At 41.1% G+C, this 19757-nt stretch overlaps 1 protein-coding gene across 1 annotated transcript; it reads left to right on the top strand.

Annotated features, from left to right (window-relative positions):
• The first annotated feature begins 443 nt into the window (after positions 1–443).
• On the top strand, positions 444–8775 carry LOC138967444 (Kruppel-like factor 1). Its single transcript, XM_070339994.1, has 2 exons — positions 444–751; positions 3769–8775. The coding sequence occupies exons 1-2, from the start codon at positions 659–661 to the stop codon at positions 4948–4950; spliced, it is 1275 nt and encodes a 424-aa protein (XP_070196095.1). The 5' UTR covers positions 444–658; the 3' UTR covers positions 4951–8775.
• The last annotated feature ends 10982 nt before the right edge of the window (positions 8776–19757 follow it).

Below are 19757 nucleotides of genomic sequence, written 5' to 3' on the forward strand. Positions count from 1 at the left end.
TCTCTCTCTCTCTCTCTTTCTCTTCTTCTTCTTCTAATTCTTAGTTCTAGTTTTTTTCCCACTAGACCGATAGGCCAGGAATGCAAAGATGCAAAGGCCACAACACAAAGTGGGCCTAAGGCTTGTTGCTATTGACATGGCAAGGAGCGTTTACGTCAGCAAGGAGAGAGAGAGGGGAAGCCAGGGTTCGTGAGAGAGAGAGAGAGAGAGAGAGAGAGAGAGAGAGAGAGAGAGAGAGAGGGCATTCCATGACAAGCCTGTATTTTCCCACTACTACCGTCCCCTATCGCACCGTCCCACTCACTTCGACATCGTGAGACTGACTGACTGAACGCAACGCGATTTTGCCGCTTTTATACTCCCCTATTTTTAGTGAGACGGTTCGCGACTGGCTCGCACGCCGTTCGCGTCTATTTTTGCTGCCATACATAAGAGCGGAGAAAATAAGTTTGTGTCAGAACACTCTCGGCTTCCCCACAGCGCAGACCCTGTGCTGAATCCTTTGCCTTTTTCATTGGGAAAAAGAGAGATCGAACTTTAGTGAAACATCTTGTGTTGGTTTTATCCTCCTTGCCACTTCTTCGTGGACTTGTGCTTTTTTGATTACTTGCAACTTGTACGCGGAGTACTATATTACTACTACAACGTCTTCATCATTATGACTCAAGTGATGGACCCAATGCTGGACAATCACACCCGCTTCAGTACCTCTGTCATCTCCAGATTTGAGGAGAACATGGACTTGCAAAATGTAAGTAATAACTAGTGTCATCTTCTTGTGCAAAACAAAACAGAACAGATTCGTTTTGCTATCTTTTGCATGAGTTTCTGCAACCAGTGCAACTTTTTTTGTAAGAGTAATCATAATAACTGCAAGCTGTAATTGGTCAAGCATCAGGAACCAATAAGATCAATGACTGATGGAGATGGTGATGCTATTGGCTGCAGACCAGGGCACTGATCGGGCAAGTCTGCTAGCAGGCAGAACTATCGATTTTCTCCAGCAAGAGCTCTGCTGCTGCTGCTGGTGTTTGTGCTTGCTGCTGCAGTCACAGCCAGTACCAGCCCCCCAGCATAAAACTTGACCGCATTTATTATGCGTATGTCCGTCACAAGGAATTGATCGAAGCTTTGGCCACTGAAGGTCTTGCAGTGATCTTTCAGCCTCCCCGCCCCTTTTTCTTGTGGGTAGCGCTGGATGCTGATGGGTAGTTATGCTATTAGTACTACTTCTATGGTTTTGCGTGCTGGTAATTGGTACTCATTTATGATGATTACATCTCGTTTACCACTTAGATTGTTATTGTTGTGTTGATGCCTGTTAACGTCTGATGTTAAATGAGTTTATCATTATGTGTGGTTGATACTTCGTTTCCTTGGTGTTGTGTTTTGTGTGTAATGTTTTGCTGTGCTGTTATGGGGTCACGCTACAGTCCTTTTGCAAAGCTTACACGAGACCTTTCACGGACTGCATATGTTTTTCAGAAACAAGCTGTGCTGCAAAAACTTGAACAAAACAATGTGTGTTTTTTAAAAAGAAATACAGATACAGCCCCATCACTCTACAACTTTATCATTTTCTCGTGGATGCTTTGCAAAATGAAAGAGAAGGGAACGGCAATGCGTGTGATGAATTATACTGATAATGTTGGTGTTGATGTCGTCTTTAGCTTTATCCTCTTCTTCTTCTTCATCATCTTCTTCTTCTTCTTCTGTTTCTTCTTCTTGACTTGCTCCTTCTACCTCCTCTCTCTTCCCCCTACAGTATCAGAGCGCGCGCACGTCATGATTATTCATGCGACCTTAGTAGGTCAAAGCCTCCCGCGTCATGCTGAGGCGGAGAGATAGCTAGCTGCAGTAGCACAGAGAGAGAGAGAGAAAGAGAGAGAGACAGACAGACAGAGAGAGAGAGAGCATCCGCAATGCACCACCAGGCGTACTGTTGGCATTTACATCACTGTACATCACCATAAAGAAATAATTGACGAAGTTGCATAAATAAGCGAGAGAAATTGACAACAAGAAAAAAATCAACATCACTAAATTAGCACCAGAGACAAAAAGTCTAAAAGTATCAGCAATCACGTTTCAGACTTGATCGTTGTCCCAAAACTGGCGAAGCTTTAAAAGCTAAAAACAGAACACACGTAATTAAACAATTCCGACTGCAAAGAACCTTACCTGGCATTGACCGTGAAAAAAAAGAATGCTATTGACAAGCTCAATCAATATGAGGCTTATATCGCGCGTATTCCGTGGGTACAGTTCTAAGCGCAGGGATTTTTATTTTTTTTAATTTAAAAAAAAATGTTATGCAATTTACATCGCGCACATATTCAAGGCTCAATCACTACTAAGTAAAAAAAAAATCCCAACCAATTAAGCCGGAATCGCGGAGAGCGTGTCACAGGAGATCATTATGTAGACTTTATACTTACTGTACGCATTTCTGCAGTGTAACGACAGTGCATACTTATAGCTTTTGCGTACACGGTCCTCTATGCAATACGGGTTCGTTATCGATCCCTCCTCCCCCCCCCCCTCCCCTCCCAAGCTGATTAACTGTTACCTCTCTGCTCTCATCCCCAAGTCTGCATCAGCACGCGAGAAAGACATTGCCGCTCGAGGTATAAAAGCCAAGGGGGCAGCTCGAATTGCGACAGTATTAAGACTCCTCGTTGTCTGTCTCACGCCGTAGTGTAGAGTTCTGTTCTGTTCGGTTTTTACAAACCCAGTGATACAGTAGAACTGAGAGTTAGGGTTCTCTACAGCCCATACTATAGCGTTGTTGTTTTTGTCGCATCTGTGAGTGCTAAATTGTTGAACTTGCTGAGACCATGGCGATGCTAACTACCACTCCGGCTTCAACTCTGATGGATTTCGATTTTGAAAGTGATTTGCTGGTATGTAAAAGTTGAAAAACTGTTTTGATTTCCGTTGTTTTGATTGTTCTAGAAAGAAAAAGAATGAAATAGTACAGAATAGTGCAAAGTCAGCAATAAATGATGTACGGTGATGTTGAGAAAAAAAACCCAACTAAGCTTATATCTTGGCAAAGAAAAATACAATGCAGTCGCGTTATATCAGAAAGCGTGGGCTTCTGTCTAATTTTGCATTCAACTTTTTGTCATGAACCGCGTTCACCGTAAACACGTACAAAACATACATACGCGCAAAAAGAAAGATGCTTAGAAATGTTTAACGCAGGAGTTGGGATTTTCGCTGCCATACAAAACGTGTCATCCCGTCTCTCTTTATTGCTAGAGTCTCGCATCCAGGAGAACGGAATCGATATATCTGCTGCGATGAAATTGCGAACATGATATTCTACATAGGTTCTGAACTTCCTCGTTGAATGCGGGCCGTGACTTTCTCTGACGTGCGTCCATGCATCAATCGAGTCGTTATTAGATTCGGTGACAATGAGATATATTGCTTTGGGTAGGCTTGATGCTTCGTAACTGAACTTTCGCGCTCTTACACGAGTTTAGGTTTCTTTTATTTTCTTATTTTCTCTGGAACGTTTGTCGCTTGATACGTTTCTTCGAGGGTTGTTTGTTTTCTTTCGTTTTTGAGTTTTCAGCTTCTTCTACGTCATTGTTGCTGTTGTCTTTTGTGATGTTGTTGTCGTCGTTGTTCTTGTCCTTTAACACAACAGAAGAACGAGTTGCATAAATTATCATAAGCCTTTGTTACCCTTGCTCAAGCCATTATTGTAGCTTTAACTCAAGCTGTGCTAACCAAGAAGTACCCCTTTCTGTCTGACAGAGCTGGCAAGAGGTGGAGAACTTCCTGTACCCAGACAACACCCCTTACGAGAGCAGCATGATGCACATGATGACCAGCGATCACCAGTCTCCAGGCTCACACATGCCCAGCTCACCAGTGTCCACAGCAACGCCATCCCCTGGAGGCATGAAGGCCGCTCTGGAGGCTTACGACGACCTGCTGGACCTTGACTTCATCCTCAACAACTCCTCCGACACCAGTCTTTACGCTGAGGACGGGATCGCCCTGAAAGTCAAGCAGGAGCCCGACACGTTGCCGGACTTCCATTCCGCTTTCCTGGACATCCCCGACATCAAGTACGACACGGAGAGTCGCCACACCAACGCCATGATTGGTTCCCCGATCGCCGCCAGTGTGGCCCCTGTCCTAGGGTCAGCGCCGTCTCCTCCCCTGCCTGTGGGAGCCGGGATGAAACCCCTGACCATGAAGAACGAGTACGCCAGCTCCTGCCAGTCCTACACCGGCACCCTCACCGTCATCCCCACCTCCCAGCTGTCCCCCCACCACCACATCAGCTTCGCTGCCTGTCTCCCCGGACACATCTCTCCCCCCGCCTCCCCCGAGCACCGCGATGACCGCAAGTGCCTCCCCCCTCAGTTCGCCATGTTCGCCGCCATGCCCCAACATCAGACGCAGCAACAGCAGCAACAGCAACAGCAACATCAACAGCAACAGATGATGATGCACCACCACCACCAGCTGCAGGCTCCCCCTCAGCACCAGTCCCCCTCCCTCATGCCCAAGATGGTCCCCGGCATGTCCGTACACCAGGTCCCCCACCAGATTATCACTCCCCCCTCCTCCCCGCAGCTTGTTGACCTCCTCCTCCCCCAGCCCGGTATGGAAGGTCCCCAGCAGCCAAAGAAGCGAGGCCGCCGCACTTGGGGCCGCAAGAGGCAGACCACCCACTCCTGCTCCCACCCCGGGTGCAACAAGACCTACACCAAGAGCTCTCACCTCAAGGCCCACCTCCGCACACACACCGGCGAGAAGCCCTACCATTGCACGTGGAAGGGCTGCGGCTGGAAGTTCGCCCGCTCCGACGAGCTGACCCGCCACTACCGCAAGCACACCGGGGACAGGCCTTTCCAGTGCCACTTGTGCGAGAGAGCCTTCTCCCGCTCCGACCATCTCTCTCTGCACATGAAGCGCCACATATGAACTGCTCCACTGTCAAGTCAGCTAAAAGAGAACTTGAACACTCACTAAAAAAAAACGCAGCACTTGAACCAAAATCTCATCCTCAAATCGCCATATGTCTTCTCGCGCACAGCAAGAACAAAAACAGTGTCAGTAAGTTTGTTTGTGTTAACTCAGGAATGACAACACAAAACGTGACACTGCCTCTGGTTCGTCTCTCGCACAACTGCATGAGAACTGCTTGAACGACTTTGGCGCGTGCTGGGTGTTCCTCGCAGCACCCACCGCTGGCAAGCGGGAGCGCTTGACTCTTTGTAATGACCCAACGATGTACAGACTTTGTTTGCTAACCTCCCACTATATACCGGTACTTGCTTTGTTGAATTGGAACGATAATCCATTGCCTACGACGGTTGCGGAACTTTGAACTGAACTGACTTTTTGTCTTGGAACCCGAGAAGAAATTCTTGTGGCGCCGAGAGAGAGAGATCATTTTTTGGAACAATTTTCCTCCCTTTGACGTGTGGTAATGTGCATGTTCCCTCTTTGATCTGTTTTACCGATTTTATGGGTGGAAAAGATGGCTGGTTTTGCTAATGATTTGCAGTCTTTGGCTTTGGATGTTAGTAGTGACTGGTTCACTCATGCCTTACGCCACTTTCTCTTTGAATCTGACTGTTGAACGTCTGTTTATCTTTTTGTTTCTCCCCTTATTGCTTTGTTTTAGAAGGAATACATACCATTTTACTGTTGTGGTTCTTTCAAATAATTGTTTAACATTTTGTTTTTTGTTTTTTTTGTTTCTTTGTTGTCGTATCCCATCCTTTATTTCCTCTCTGGTACTGAATTTGAACAAGAATAACAGTGATGTTGTGCGTTGTTGTAGCACTGTGTTACTACCCTCAAAACACTGCCCGATATGTTTTGGTATCATCCATTGACAGTGTTTTGCGCGCGTGCACCACGCCTTGATATATAATAATATTCGCTGTTCATATCTCTTTGGGAGTTTGAACATTCTTGTCTTGTAGCTGAAGTGGATGGGAGCTACTGTTTTTTAAAAGTCGGCTGGTCCGACTTTTGGTAGTTTTACGGCTGAAAAAGATTTTTTTTCTCCCTTTATTATTTTTTTTTCAATTTGCTTGTGAGTCCTGTTGATGGTTGAAAACCTGAAAGGGAACATAACAAGTCGTGCAGTCACCGTTGGGTCATTACAAGTCCATGATTGGGCTGGCCCCGGTGCGACCAGGGTCCATAAGGGACTCGAGAGGAGGAGACGACTTTGCTGCCCTAACAGTTGCAGTTACCACTAGGCTATACCCCCCTCCCCCTACCCCCACCCCCACTCCGCAATAGCTCGTGGAACTAACGCACAGCGACGAATGTGTTTTTTTTGTTGTTTTCAATTGGGTTTTTTGTTTTTTTCAGTACGTGAAAACCGTACGTCGCCGCGCTGTTGCGTATTTTATTTTGTACAGTATACATAGTGTTCAACTATCCCTACCCATCCCCTTCCTATCTTATTCCCCCCCCCCCCCCTGCCCCACACACCCACAGCCCCAGCCATCCCTCCCACCCATCCCACCACTGGGCCCTTCCAGTTTTGATATTTTTGCGCCTTGAGTTTTTGAGTTTTTATCCCGTTATTTTCTCCAATAAAAGTGGTCATTTCTGAAATTTGAGCAACTTCAATATTTTAGTCATAGTTTTGTAACATAGTAATCTTTTTGTTGTAGCTATCGGATTTAATGGCTGAGTGCTTCAAAGTAATGATGATAATTTTACGACCATGATTAGTTCGTGTGTATTGCCCGACCTAGTTTTAAATTACCTTTTTTGGGGCTCTTTTTTATTTTATTTTATTTTATTTGTTAATAAACGGACACCTTGAGACTATACAGCTATATATAACTAACATAACCATATATAATGTTGATCTAGAAACGTGCTGTTTACTGGAGAACAAGTTAAAACCCCGAACATGAAGTTATGTTTTTTGGCCATTGTATTTTCTTTGCGAACGTAACTTCGGATGGAGAATTGTCTTGATTTTTTGCTAATCGAGGCTCACGCTTTTTACGAGTTGATTCGAGCAGATTCAGTTTGCTGAATTTTGTTTTTAACAATCAGATAATTAATTTGAATTATTTGTTGGCCGAATTAAAGTGTACTGCCTTGACGCAGATTTTTGTTTTGTGCAAAGAAGTAGATGACAAGTCGCTAATTTGGTAATATTTTCCAGCGACATTTATTTCAGTATTTATAGGAACTTGCCAACTGGTTTTGGTAATTAGATCACAGATGATGTAAACAATATTTACCACACATTACCAGATTTGCTGTATACTCATTTTTCTTTGTAGCTCACAGACTTTATACAGTCTAAATCTTCAACGGAGATATTGTTTACTGTGAATTTGGAACCATTGTTTTAATTAGATTGCTTGTTCGTATATTTCGCTTAGATAACACAGATAACCATAGGTTTCTTGTAATGGTTTAAAAATACGATACTTTTTAGAAAAACAAAGGCCTAATGAAAAGCCTGCTCTTATGCAATATTTTTTTTATGATCTCAGTCAGTGAATTTTGTAGTAGGTGTAGTAGCCTTTATTGAATGATGAAATTAGCTTGATATTTTTCAAGGTCTGACCTCTGGAGTCAAACACTCTTCGGCTTGACCGTTCATTTTACAGATATTCTTCTTAATCTTGTTTCTTTTCTTTTGTGTGTGCGTGTTCTTATTCTATTTTTTTTTCTCACGCTCAAAGGTATCCCCCCCCTCTCTCTCCCTCCTCTTTTTGAAAAGTGCAATTTGGTCTGGTTTGGCTGTTATTCTGTATATATTATCCATTCATTTTTTCTTTTAAATTTCTTCATATCGACTTCTCGGCGGGCCGAGTTGTGTAGAAAGAAATTGATGAATTGTTGATATCAATGAATATATGATATGATTATAATATCGTTACAATACATGACTGTGTTCTCTTCAATATCTGTGTGTCCTTTTTTTTTTTTAACTGACAAAAGCCTTCCTAGGTGCTAGTCAGTGGGCAAGCTATCAAGTCTCCAATGGTGCTGCGTAAATATAAACCGTTGAATCTGAGAAAAAATCAAATTCTAACAGTTTCGGTTCTGCACTTTAGGTTACAGCATGAAGACTCAATACGCAATCGGCGTGCGCATGGCTATCGGTAACATTACTGAGAGTTTGCTTTCTGTTTCATGAAAAAATTCATGGGTACTGAATAATTATTCAGTTAAAGAGTTCAAATTTAAACAGTTAAATAATTTAAAGAGAGGAAAGGATTATGCTAGTTAACACAGCAATACATTTTAAGAAAATAACCGGGAAAAAAAGAGGAAAAAATTATTATTTACAGTTATACCTGCAACCGACTGAGCTGTGAAATTGTTTTAATCCAAAACTGTTGAGCTGTTTCTAAAGAGAATACTGACAAAAATGAGAACCGTTTCTTTTTAATGAAACATTTTCACTTGCAGTTCAGACTTTTCCTTTCAGGATGGTACTTAAAAAATCTTTTTTATTTTTCTACACGGATTGAAATGTTGATTTTAATACAAAGAAAACTAAAACGAGAATGGGACTAGTCAACAGAAAGATTTACACTCATATATATTATATAAATATATATTATGTTACTTGTGCCATATGTAATGTGACTGTCATAAAAACGTTGATGATGTTGTGTTGTATGTATATCACGTGCTCTGGTAGCGCTCTGAATATATATAAATATGAATCTATTTTACCCGTTGTGGCTTCGTGAGTGAAGCCATCATTGTATTTCGTGGCACAAAATAAAAATAATTTATTGAAATGAACCCCACTGTGTGCAATGGCGTTTGATGCGTGAGCGATAAGGCTGTGTGTGTGTGTGTGTGTGTGTGTGTGTGTGTGTGTGTGTGTGTGTGTGTGTGTGTGTGTGTGTGTGTGTGTGAAAAAGGAGAAATGATACACACAGACTGCTAAAAAGGTGCAGGTTTTTCACTCTTCCAAATTCACACCACAACACATGAATGCAACAAAAATAACAGTTGTAAATTTACAACAAAGCTGCTCATCCCAGATGTGACCTTACCTCAGACATAGTCACTCTCAGACATACACCGACACAGATATTTGAAAACATATTTGAAAAACGCGCACGTTAGGCCATATCTTGCATTTATTCACGCTCTTGGAACTGTGAAACAATCGTGAAACACACACTTTAAGACTATTTATCACACACACACACACACACACACACACACACACACACACACACACACACACACACACACACACACACACTCACACACACACACACACACACACACACACACACACACACACACATCAGCATTGTGAAACTCATATTTCAACTTTTTAATCTTTGCACGAACGATGAAATACGAAATAAATAAACACATGTTTTTCTCACGATCGACACACTCACAAAGATTGTGAGCACAGCACCACTCGCAAATACCTAATCCACGACTATAATACATTTATTTTCAGAAAATATTCCGTACCGCCCCAAAGCAGACTGCTGAAGACAGTAACATGGCGGTCTAATCGATAGTAAGAACTTGCCAGACATGAAAATGTCACGTCGAAAGTCATTAATAGTGGTTGGGCAAAAAAAAAAAATAGTCTGTTTACGGTAACCCGACCGACCCTATTTTTTTCGCGTGACCCTAGACTTTATTTTGGCATTTGGGAAAAAAAAATGCAAAATAACGTAAAAATATGGTTTTTTGAAAAAAAAAAAAAAAAAAAAAAAAATCCCGACCTACCGACCCTATTTTTTTGGCCTATGTTACCGTAAACAGACCTATTTTTGGGGGGGCCTTAGTAAAACTCGAAACAAGGAAGGTATGGCTACACAATAAATGACGAGATATGTGCTCCTTTATTCTTTTCGCAAAATAACAACAAGAAGACATTACTAAACAAATTACATGGATTGGATATATTTCTTTTATTTCCGAATAAAAATAATAATTCATGCTCTATACACACTCTAGCTAAACATAATTTTAAAAAAGAGGAAAAAGTCACTGAGTTGATGAATTTATAGTTACACAAAAATGGGACTCCCAATGAATTCAATTCAATGTAAGCCCACGCAGTTCAAAGTTCGCTTTGTCAGACAAGTTTCAAAACATTAATGATCCGAACAGAATTTTTTGGAGTAACGTCCTCACAGGGAATCTCCTATTAGTGACATGTACGTGGTGATATGCTAAAATCGGTTGATGCCATATCAACACAGCATTTTATCCCCTGCAACGAAAAATCTGATTGAAATATGGGAATGCTTGTCTGCAAGTAATAAATGTCATTTAGAAAACAAGTTTCCTCTTCAGTGTTTCAGTGTAGTTCAAAATTCGCCGCTTTGTCAGCCATTCTCCAACTCGAAGTACAAGGAAGGAATGAGAAAAAAGTAATTTAGTTGATAATTTTTTGTTATTCCCATAACAAATAACAATTTTTGCAATGATTTGCAGGTTAAGAAGCCGGCCTAGATGAAACTGATATTAAGATAACAGTTTTACTGTTCATTTTAAACTTGCTTTGTCAGCCTTTTTTTTCCCAACTCCAAACACAAGGAATACATGACTCCCCCAAAATTGGTTGTGACATTCTTCTTTTACATCTACGTGCTTCATCAAAGTCAGCAGATGTGTGTGTAGGGGTGAGGGGGCGGGGGGGGGGGACGGTTCGGCGAAGCAACCGGCTGCATCGTTGTACTGTATCCCATAATTCACCTGTCGGACTAACTCAGTCCATCAAAACGTGATGTAGTTTGAAGAACGTCTTGCATTGTAATGCGGGAAGCACAACAAGTATGCGACCAGAAGAGTTTAAATCGTGTTTGTAATGTCTGAGCATAATATACTAGGCTGAATATAAAGTAACTATTCCTGACATGAAAGAACTACACCAAATGTTAAACTGAGACTGATGGAAAGAAAACAAATTCGTTGAGGGCCTGCGACTTCAATTAATATGCAAGTTGACAAATTTCTCCCGGGGCGAAAGAAACACTTCGTAAAATCGAATGGTCTTGCTCTAATAGCAATGAATAGCCAGATCTGTGAAAGTATCTGACGTTTTGTTTTCCTTAAAATTACAGCAGGAGAAAGCAAAATGTATAAAGTGGATGTTTTTTTGCGGGGGAGGCGATAGAGCGAGCAGGGGTCGGGCAATGACAAGTGAGCCCGACTGAAATTTAATCGTGTTGTTTCTAAAATAAACTAAAATAAAATTAGGTAAAAGAAACAAAAATTGAACAAATAAAAAAAAGACAAAGAAAAAATAAATAAACAGAAATAAAATAAAGTAAAATTACATTTTTAAAAAATGCCGAAAAAAGAGGTCCCGCGCTTTTTGATTATAAAAAAAAATCTTCCTATAGCTATTAAGGGGAGGTTCTAGCATGGGTGAAAGCGACTTTTTCCAAAAAAATGTGATTTGGGAGTTCTTGCAATAATGGGTAGATAAAACATTGTATAGTATTGTGGTGGAAGAAATTTCACCAAATCATTAAACCGTTAAAATGACAGTTTAACCGCCAAAAAACACTCTGCTCCTTGTTTCTTGGTCCCTAATCGTCGGATTTACACCAAAATTGGACCATTGTCCCTAACTGATCTCCAATACAAACTTTTCAAGAAGAAAAAGTTAATTATTGGCAGTTAAAAACCCGTTATAAACCGTTATTTTCTAATTTTTCACCGATCTTTATGAAATGTTGTGGTTAGGTTGGTTGTCCCTAACTGAATTTCAACAAGAATAAAAAGTTGATTTTTGGCAGTTAAAAATCGTTAAATCCCGTTTTTTCACCAATCTTTATGAAATTTTGTGAGTAGGTCCGTTGTCCATAACTGAGTTTCAATACGTACTTTTCAGAAGAAAACCAAGCTTTTGTCAGTTATAAACCGTTATTTTCTAATTTTTCACCGATCTTTATGAAATGTTGTGAATTTCAACAAGAATAAAAAGTATCTAAACTTTGAAGCCTTTTTTTCTCAGAATGATGTTTTTGGCACCTTGCTTCGCCGTTTCCTTGATAACTCAAAATGTTCTCAACCGACTGGAACAAAACGTAGCATGGCCTTTTAGTATTCATAGGACTACACTTTGTGGAAGGCGTTTGTGGGTCGGGATAAAATCAAAGAAAATATAGCTTGTCAGTTAAAACCGTTATATGTAAATATGATGAAATCAACGTTTTAATTAAAATAACGTAATTTTGATTCCACAAAATGTAGTCCAATTACATGTTATTGTATGTTTTGAATTTCTTTAAAAAATGTGCGCTCCTTGAAGAATTATCAAGGAAACGCCAAAATCACTATTTTCGGTTTCTAGATAATGTATGTTTTTCCGTTGAATTGTTTCTCAACGGCAGTTGTCGTGACATATTAACTAACACAATATATGGGTCAGCAATGCATTTGACTTTATTTGAGCCGAAAGACAGTTCAAATTCCCATTCTAAATAGGAACACAACTGAAGCGATTTTGGTGATATTTTATACTAGAACCTCCCCAGTCGTTTTTTGGAAAGCATCTAAAAAATCAGCATTTTCCAAGATCAGTTTTCTTTTCGAATTGTACTACTTTTTAATTGTTAAAAGCATTTTATGACAGCTTTGTCCACTGTCTGTCTGGCTGGCTGTCTGGCTGGCTGGCTGTCTGGCTGGCTGGCTGGCTGGCTCTCTTTTTCTCTATCGTCTCCGACATCATCAGCAACAACAACAACAACAACTACACCAACAACAATTACAACAATTCAGTGTATTTCCAAAAGAGCATCTCATAACAGTTGTACCCCATACAGTTTCCCTTCGAAAACCTTTTCTTTTCTTTTCCTTTTTTCTTTTCTTCCCCCCCCCCCCCCCTCCCTCTCCTTTCCAGCCACCCCTCCCCTTCCCTGTCTTTTTTTTCCAATTTTGGTATGTGCAATGAACAGAATAAAATAAATCCTTCCAGCTCATGACGTGAAGAAAACAAGAAATTCCTCCGAGGTAGGAAAAACACCCCCGTCAAAGGGAAATAACCTTCTCAGTTGGTGGCAGTGAGAATGGTTATTTCCCTTTGACCATTAATATGTCCCTCTATAAGTCCTTGTATAATTTTAATCCACCAATAACTCCCTAACCGTGTGTTTGACTGGTCCCAATTTTTGTAAGGACCGTCTCAGGAATGTATAGAACCTGTTCACCAAGTTTGGTGACGATCGGTCCGTTCATTCTTGAGATCTATATGCGAACACAGACACACAAACAAACAAACAAACAAACACATCGACCGAATCCTATACACACCCCTATACCGGGGGTGTAAAAAAGGAAGCAACATGGCAATTGGGACCAGTCAAACACACGGTTAGGGAGTTATTGGTGGATTAAGATTCTACAAGGACTTATAGAGGGACATATTAATGGTCAAAGGGAAATAACCTTCTCAGTTGGTGGCAGTGAGAATGGTAAGGACGGGGGTGTTTTTCCTACCTCGGAGGAATTTCTGGTTTTGAGTGGCTAATCGGGTATTTTTGATGTTGTTATATTGAAGCGGTTTGCGGTTTGCGTGCCATTGGGTTGTTGGTTTGAGTAAAAGTAATTGCATTTAAAGTCCGATCAAGATTATAATAAAGTCGTTTCGAATCGACGTGAAACCATTCATAGCCATGTTTGTTTCCTTCTGGATTCTTTCTGATATTGTGATCAGCAACGGATTTCTGTTGTTGTGATAGAGAAGGTTGAATGCTTCGTACCAGTTATCTTTTGTAATTTGATGGTCACAAGTTTGATCAAATTGTTTTGAAGCAGCTTCGAGTCGGTGTCATATTAGGCATCTTTGTTTCCGTCTGAACTTTTTCTTCAAGTTCACAAATCAGTATTTGACTGAGTAAATAATCAGCAAATGATTTCTGTTGTTGTGATATTAAAGCTTGACACATTGAGTCATTACTCCTTTGTAAAATGGTGGTTAGAAGTTTGATCAAAATATTTGTATGGATATAGTTTGGCAAAATTGACAGTCTTCCAGAGTTCCGCTTGTTTTGTTTGTTGCTCTTCTGTTGTTAGAATATTGAAAAGCAATAGTGGGATAAAGGTTTTGTCAGTATAAAATATGATGCCAGTTGAAATCTGCTAAAGATGTAACGTAGTTTCTGCAAAAATGTCAGTCTTCCTTCAACACTTATTTATTCTTCAATATGCCGTTGTACTCTCGAAGCTCACATGTTTTGTTCCAACGGAGTGATGACATTTGAAGTCTGATGAAGATGTAATGTAGTTTCTGCTCGAATGCCAGTCTTTCTCCACCATTGACTAATTGATTCATGAATAGCTGGGCTCGGTACGCCGCCTCATTTGTCAAGATATTTCACAACAGCAGTTAAGTCATCAAAGTCGCTCCTTATATTTGTCATGCAACATTAATTTTAGTGAAGTTTTTGCTTATCATTGTGTTAGCTCTTTTCATGGCCTCTCCTGTTTTCTATTTTTGGTGCTAAGTGTAACTTAATCTTCTCTTTAAAGACGTTTATTTTTCAAAAAAATTAAAGAACATCAAGTTGTCGTCATCAATCAACGTTGCTGTCAGTGAGTCGTCGCCAGTCATCGTCAGTCATCGCCGTCAGTAATCGCCGTCAGTCGTCGTCAGCCATCGTCAGTCATCGTCAGTCATCGCCGTCAGTCAACGTCAGTCATCGTCAGTCATCGCCATCAGTAATCACCGTCAGTCGTCGTCAGCCATCGTCAGTCGTCGTCAGTCGTCGTCGAGTCAGTCATCGTCAGTCATCACCGTCAGTCGTCGTCAGTCATCGCCGTCAGTCGTCTTCGGGCATCGTCAGTCGTCACCGGTCATCGTCAGTCATCACCGTCAGTCGTCGTCAGTCATCGCCGTCAGTCGTCGTCAGGCATCGTCAGTCGTCACCGGTCATCGTCAGTCATCGCAGTCAGTTGTCGTCAGTCATCGCCGTCAGTCGTCGTCAGCCATTGTCAGTCATGCAACAGTCCTCGTCAGTCATCACCGTCGCCTCAAAACGTCGTGGTTGCTCCTGAAAATCACCACCAGTTGTCATCATCGTCGCCAGTCGTGGTCACGGACTTGGCATCATCGTCATTGTTTGTCGTCACTGAGTCTTCGTCGGACGTCGTTGTCGCAATCGTTGCACTGAGTCGTCGTCGGTTGTTTTGTTTTTTGTCGTCATCATTCGCAATGTTTTAACGAGAAGCGGGCAGAAAAAAAGTTTTGTGACAGCAGGAATTAGTCCAAACTTTAAAAAAAGGTGGGTCATTTGACCCATTCATTGTGAAATCAGTCAATGAGTCCGTTGTTTTTATAATCTAAAAAGTCTTACAAAATATGTTTGTGAGCCGTTTGAGTGGATGGGTAAGTTGATGGGTGCTAATGATCGGTTGGGTTAGTTTGAGGGGCAATGACAATTCTTTATTGAACGAAGGTAATAGAGTAAGCAGTGATCTGCTTTAAATCAATTGGCCCTCGCCCTAAAGCAGGACTAAAAGGCAGGATGACGTGACCCGCGTAGGGAGGGGAAGATGTGCAGACGAATACCGGGCATGAACTGACACTGAAAAGACACACTTTACAATTACTATAAAATGAGAAAATAATGAAAACAGAAAAAAAAGAAATGAGACAAATTACAAATCCACACAATCACGGACGCTATTAAGCGACAATACCAATCATGACATCAAAACTCGATCAGTAAAGACTGCGAACATGGGATCAAACGCCCAAGGTCTCATACAGCATCTGGTCCGTCAGTCAGCGCGTGTGCCTAAAGTGTTCCTATGACGCAGCAGATACGCCTGAAATACAGTTCATCAACTGCAGGCTGGACTGAAAAGGGAAACTAAAATCTACCAATGCCATCCAACAAATAAACAAACAAGTCGCGTAAGGCGAAAATACAATATTTAGTCAAGTAGCTGTCGAACTCACAGAATGAAACTGAACGCAACGCAACGCAGCAAGACCGTATGCTCGTAGCATCGTCACTCCACCGCCCGTGGCAAAGGCAGTGCACGTGGAATTGACAAGAAGAGCGGGGTATTCGTTGCGCTGAGAAGGATAGCACGCTTTTCTGTACCTCTCTTCGTTTTAACTTTCTGAGCGTGTTTTTAATCCAAACATATCATATCTTATATTTTTGGAATCAGGAACCGACAAGGAATAAGATGAAAGTGTTTTTAAATTGATTTGGAAAATTTAATTTTGATAATAATTTTTATATATTTAATTTTCAGAGCTTGTTTTTAATCCGAATATAACATATTTATATGTTTTTGGAATCAGCAAATGATGGAGAATAAGATAAACGTAAATTTGGATCGTTTTATAAATTTTTATTTTTTTTTACAATTGTCCGATTTTTAATGACCAAAGTCATTAATTAATTTTTAAGCCACCAAGCTGAAATGCAATACCGAACCCCGGGCCGCTTCGTCGAAGAGTACTTGACCAAAATTTCAACCAATTTGGTTGAAAAATGAGGGCGTGACAGTGCCGCCTCAACTTTCACGAAAAGCCGGATATGACGTCATCAAAGACATTTATCAAAGAAAGGAAAAAAACGTTCGGGGATATCATACCCAGGAACTCTCATGTCAAATTTCATAAAGATCGGTCCAGTAGTTTAGTCTGAATCGCTCTACACACACACACACACACACACGCACACACACACACACGCACGCACATACACCACGACCCTCGTTTCAATTCCCCCTCGATGTTAAAATATTTAGTCAAAACTTGACTAAATATAAAAAGAATTAACGGAAAAGCCTCCACAATAGTAAAGTAAACAATCTCGTTCATAACTAAACTGTGATAATCAAAAACTAGATCATAAGAAACCGATTCGCTCGATAATACTAAAGTAAACTGAGAATTCGTTCAAAACTGTGATCATCCTGTACAGACTGTGTAACATCAATCTGATTGCTGAATATGGTAGGGAAAGGGATGGCCTTTCCAGTCATATAACCGGTTTTGCAATAAACGGTCTCATCTCAAAGACATGCACTCAAACGTATCTGTCCAGTTCTTTGTTTTAAGACGGGTAGGATAGAACTATATATCATAAGAAACATTTGCTCCCAAATCCACACACCGGCGGATGCCCCTCTTCAACTAAGGTTCAGTTTGGCCAAAAGGGTTGTCGACCTTCTGCGCCGCCAAGAAGGAAATGCAGCAGCCCCGATGGACATAGGAGAGAAAAGCGGTCAGAAGGCCAGAAGGCCGTCCGGACAAGAACAGCCCCCTCTCTTTCTTCTGACCAGCTGTTCAGTGTGGCTCAAGCCAAAACTAGCCGAGATCGTCAAGGTCGACCTTCAAACAAAAACCTTCAGGGATAACACCCCCCCCCCCCCTCCATCCCCCCGGCCGGAGTTGTTCCCCCTTGGATGCTGGATGCTGACGCTGCTCAGTGACACAACCGTGTCCACAACCCCCACCATTTTAGCGGCATGAGAGGCTACAGTTTTGGCGGCGGAGACTTTTTGACGTGACCTTGAGGAATCCCCCACACCAAGCTGACCGGAATCTCTAGATACACTGTCGGACGGCCGGACTTTGCTGAACCGGCTGGACTTAGCTGTCACGTCATTTCCTGCTCAGTGTTCGTGTCCAGAGCGCTTTTGCGGTTTTTGTGGTTTTGAGGTTTTGCGGTTTTTGGTGGTTCGTGTCTTGCTTGGTAGCGGGACGGTTGAAACAGTGTCAGGCTCTTGCCTGGGTTGAGTTTGTTTAGTTCTTGGGTCTTCTGCTATCAGGTTTTATTTTCAAAGCCTGTGTTTGTGGTCTGTGCTGCTCAACTTGACCTCAAAATGCATAGCCATCCTTTAAAAAAATTCTTTTCTTTGTCCTTGTTGCTGTTTTATTTTGATCGAAAATGTATTCGTCCGTCGGGGTCCCTTTCTTTCTTTAATTTTATCTTTTTTTCGGTTTGTCTGCTTATAAGTTCTTTTATTCGTTAGGCTCACTCGGATATATCAATAAAGGTATAGTTACACTATGGTACACTGCCCATCACTGATATGAACACAGACAACATGCTCCGATTCAACTTCAAGTGTCAAATGAGTTCAGCTTGCAGTTTCTCTGCTTAAATATGAAGCTTTTTTTTTAAACTTCCTTCTTCTGCACTTTGGTCTGCTTAGTGTTCGAGTGAGTTATGACAGATGTAGGTCATGGGTTTTGACAGATCATCAAATGAACCCCAGTTAGAATAAAACGTGAGTGACTTTCTGGCACGGAGCATCCGCGATAGACCCCAAATGTCAGTCTGGCATTTGCAATGACTGATGTCCTCTCCGGGTTGAGGCAAATCTATAGCTTTGATTCCACAATGATTGTTGTTTTGTTTTTTGTAGCTACTGCGGGCTTTCTGCAAATTCAAAGCTTGTAGCAGAGACATACATTGACTGCTTGTAGTAATAACGAGAAGCAGCGGGGATATTGTTTGGGAGGCAGTTGCTTGTGTCATTCCCGGAAATGCTTCAGACAGGTTTTTAATTATGTATTCATTATTTCATAATCATCCATAACCTGTCTGTATAGTTATCTGTTTAGAATCATTTATTTATTGTTTGTCAGTTTTCCAGCGTCTGTCTGTCTTACACGTATCTTTGTATTTTTTGGCAATAGTGTATTTACAATAAAAACTTTAAACAAGTCGCGTAAGGCGAAAATACAACATTTAGTCAAGCTCAGTCGAACTCACAGAATGAAACTGGACGCATTGCATTTTTTTCCGCAAGACCGTACACTCGTAGCATCGTCTGTTCACCGCTTGGGGCAAAGGCAGTGAAATTAGTAATCCAGAAAACCGCGGTAGCGGTTGCGCTGAGGAGGATAGCACGCTTTTCTATATCTCTATTCTTTTTAACTCTCTAAACGTGTTTTTAATCCAAACATATCATGTATATATGTTTTTGGTATCAGGAACGGACAAGGAATAAGATGAAATTGTTTTTAAATCGATTTCGAAAATTTAATTTTTTATCATAATTTTTATATTTTTAATTTTCAGAGGTTGTTTTTAATCCGAATATAACATATTTACATGTTTTTGGAATCAGAACATGATGAAAAATACGACAAACGTAATTTTGGATCGTTTTATGAAAAAATAATTTTAATTACAATTTTCAGGATTTTAATGACTAAAGTCATTAATTAATTTTTAAGCCTCCAAGCTGAAATGCAATACCAAAGTCCGGCCTTCGTCGAAGATTGCTTGGCCAAAATTTCAATCAATTTGATTGAAAAATGAGGATGTGACAGTGCCGCCTCAACTTTTACAAAATGGCGGATATGACGTCATCAAAGACATTCATCAAAAAAATGAAAAATGTTCTGGGGATATCATACCCAGGAACTCTCATGAAAAATTTCATAAAGATCGGTCCAGTAGTTTACTCTGAATTGCTCTACACACACACACACACATACATACACACACACACACACACACACACACACACACACACACACACACACACACACACACACACACACTCTATGTTCAAACATTTAGTCAAAACTTGACTAAATGTAAAAAAAAAAAAACTTGACTAAATGTAAAAAGAGTGGACGAACAAAAAAACAAACAAACATGCGGTGATCAAAATAAAACTCAAACTCAGACGAACTTAAAATCACGATCAGCCCTCCCCCTTTCTCCCGCCCCACCTCCCTCCTCCCCCCTCCCCTCCTCCCCCCTCCCCTCCCCCCCTCCCCCCCCCCCCCCCCTTAGCACGAATAGAATATC

Source organism: Littorina saxatilis, linkage group LG5, assembly GCF_037325665.1.
Source record: "Littorina saxatilis isolate snail1 linkage group LG5, US_GU_Lsax_2.0, whole genome shotgun sequence".
Taxonomy (NCBI): domain Eukaryota; kingdom Metazoa; phylum Mollusca; class Gastropoda; order Littorinimorpha; family Littorinidae; genus Littorina; species Littorina saxatilis.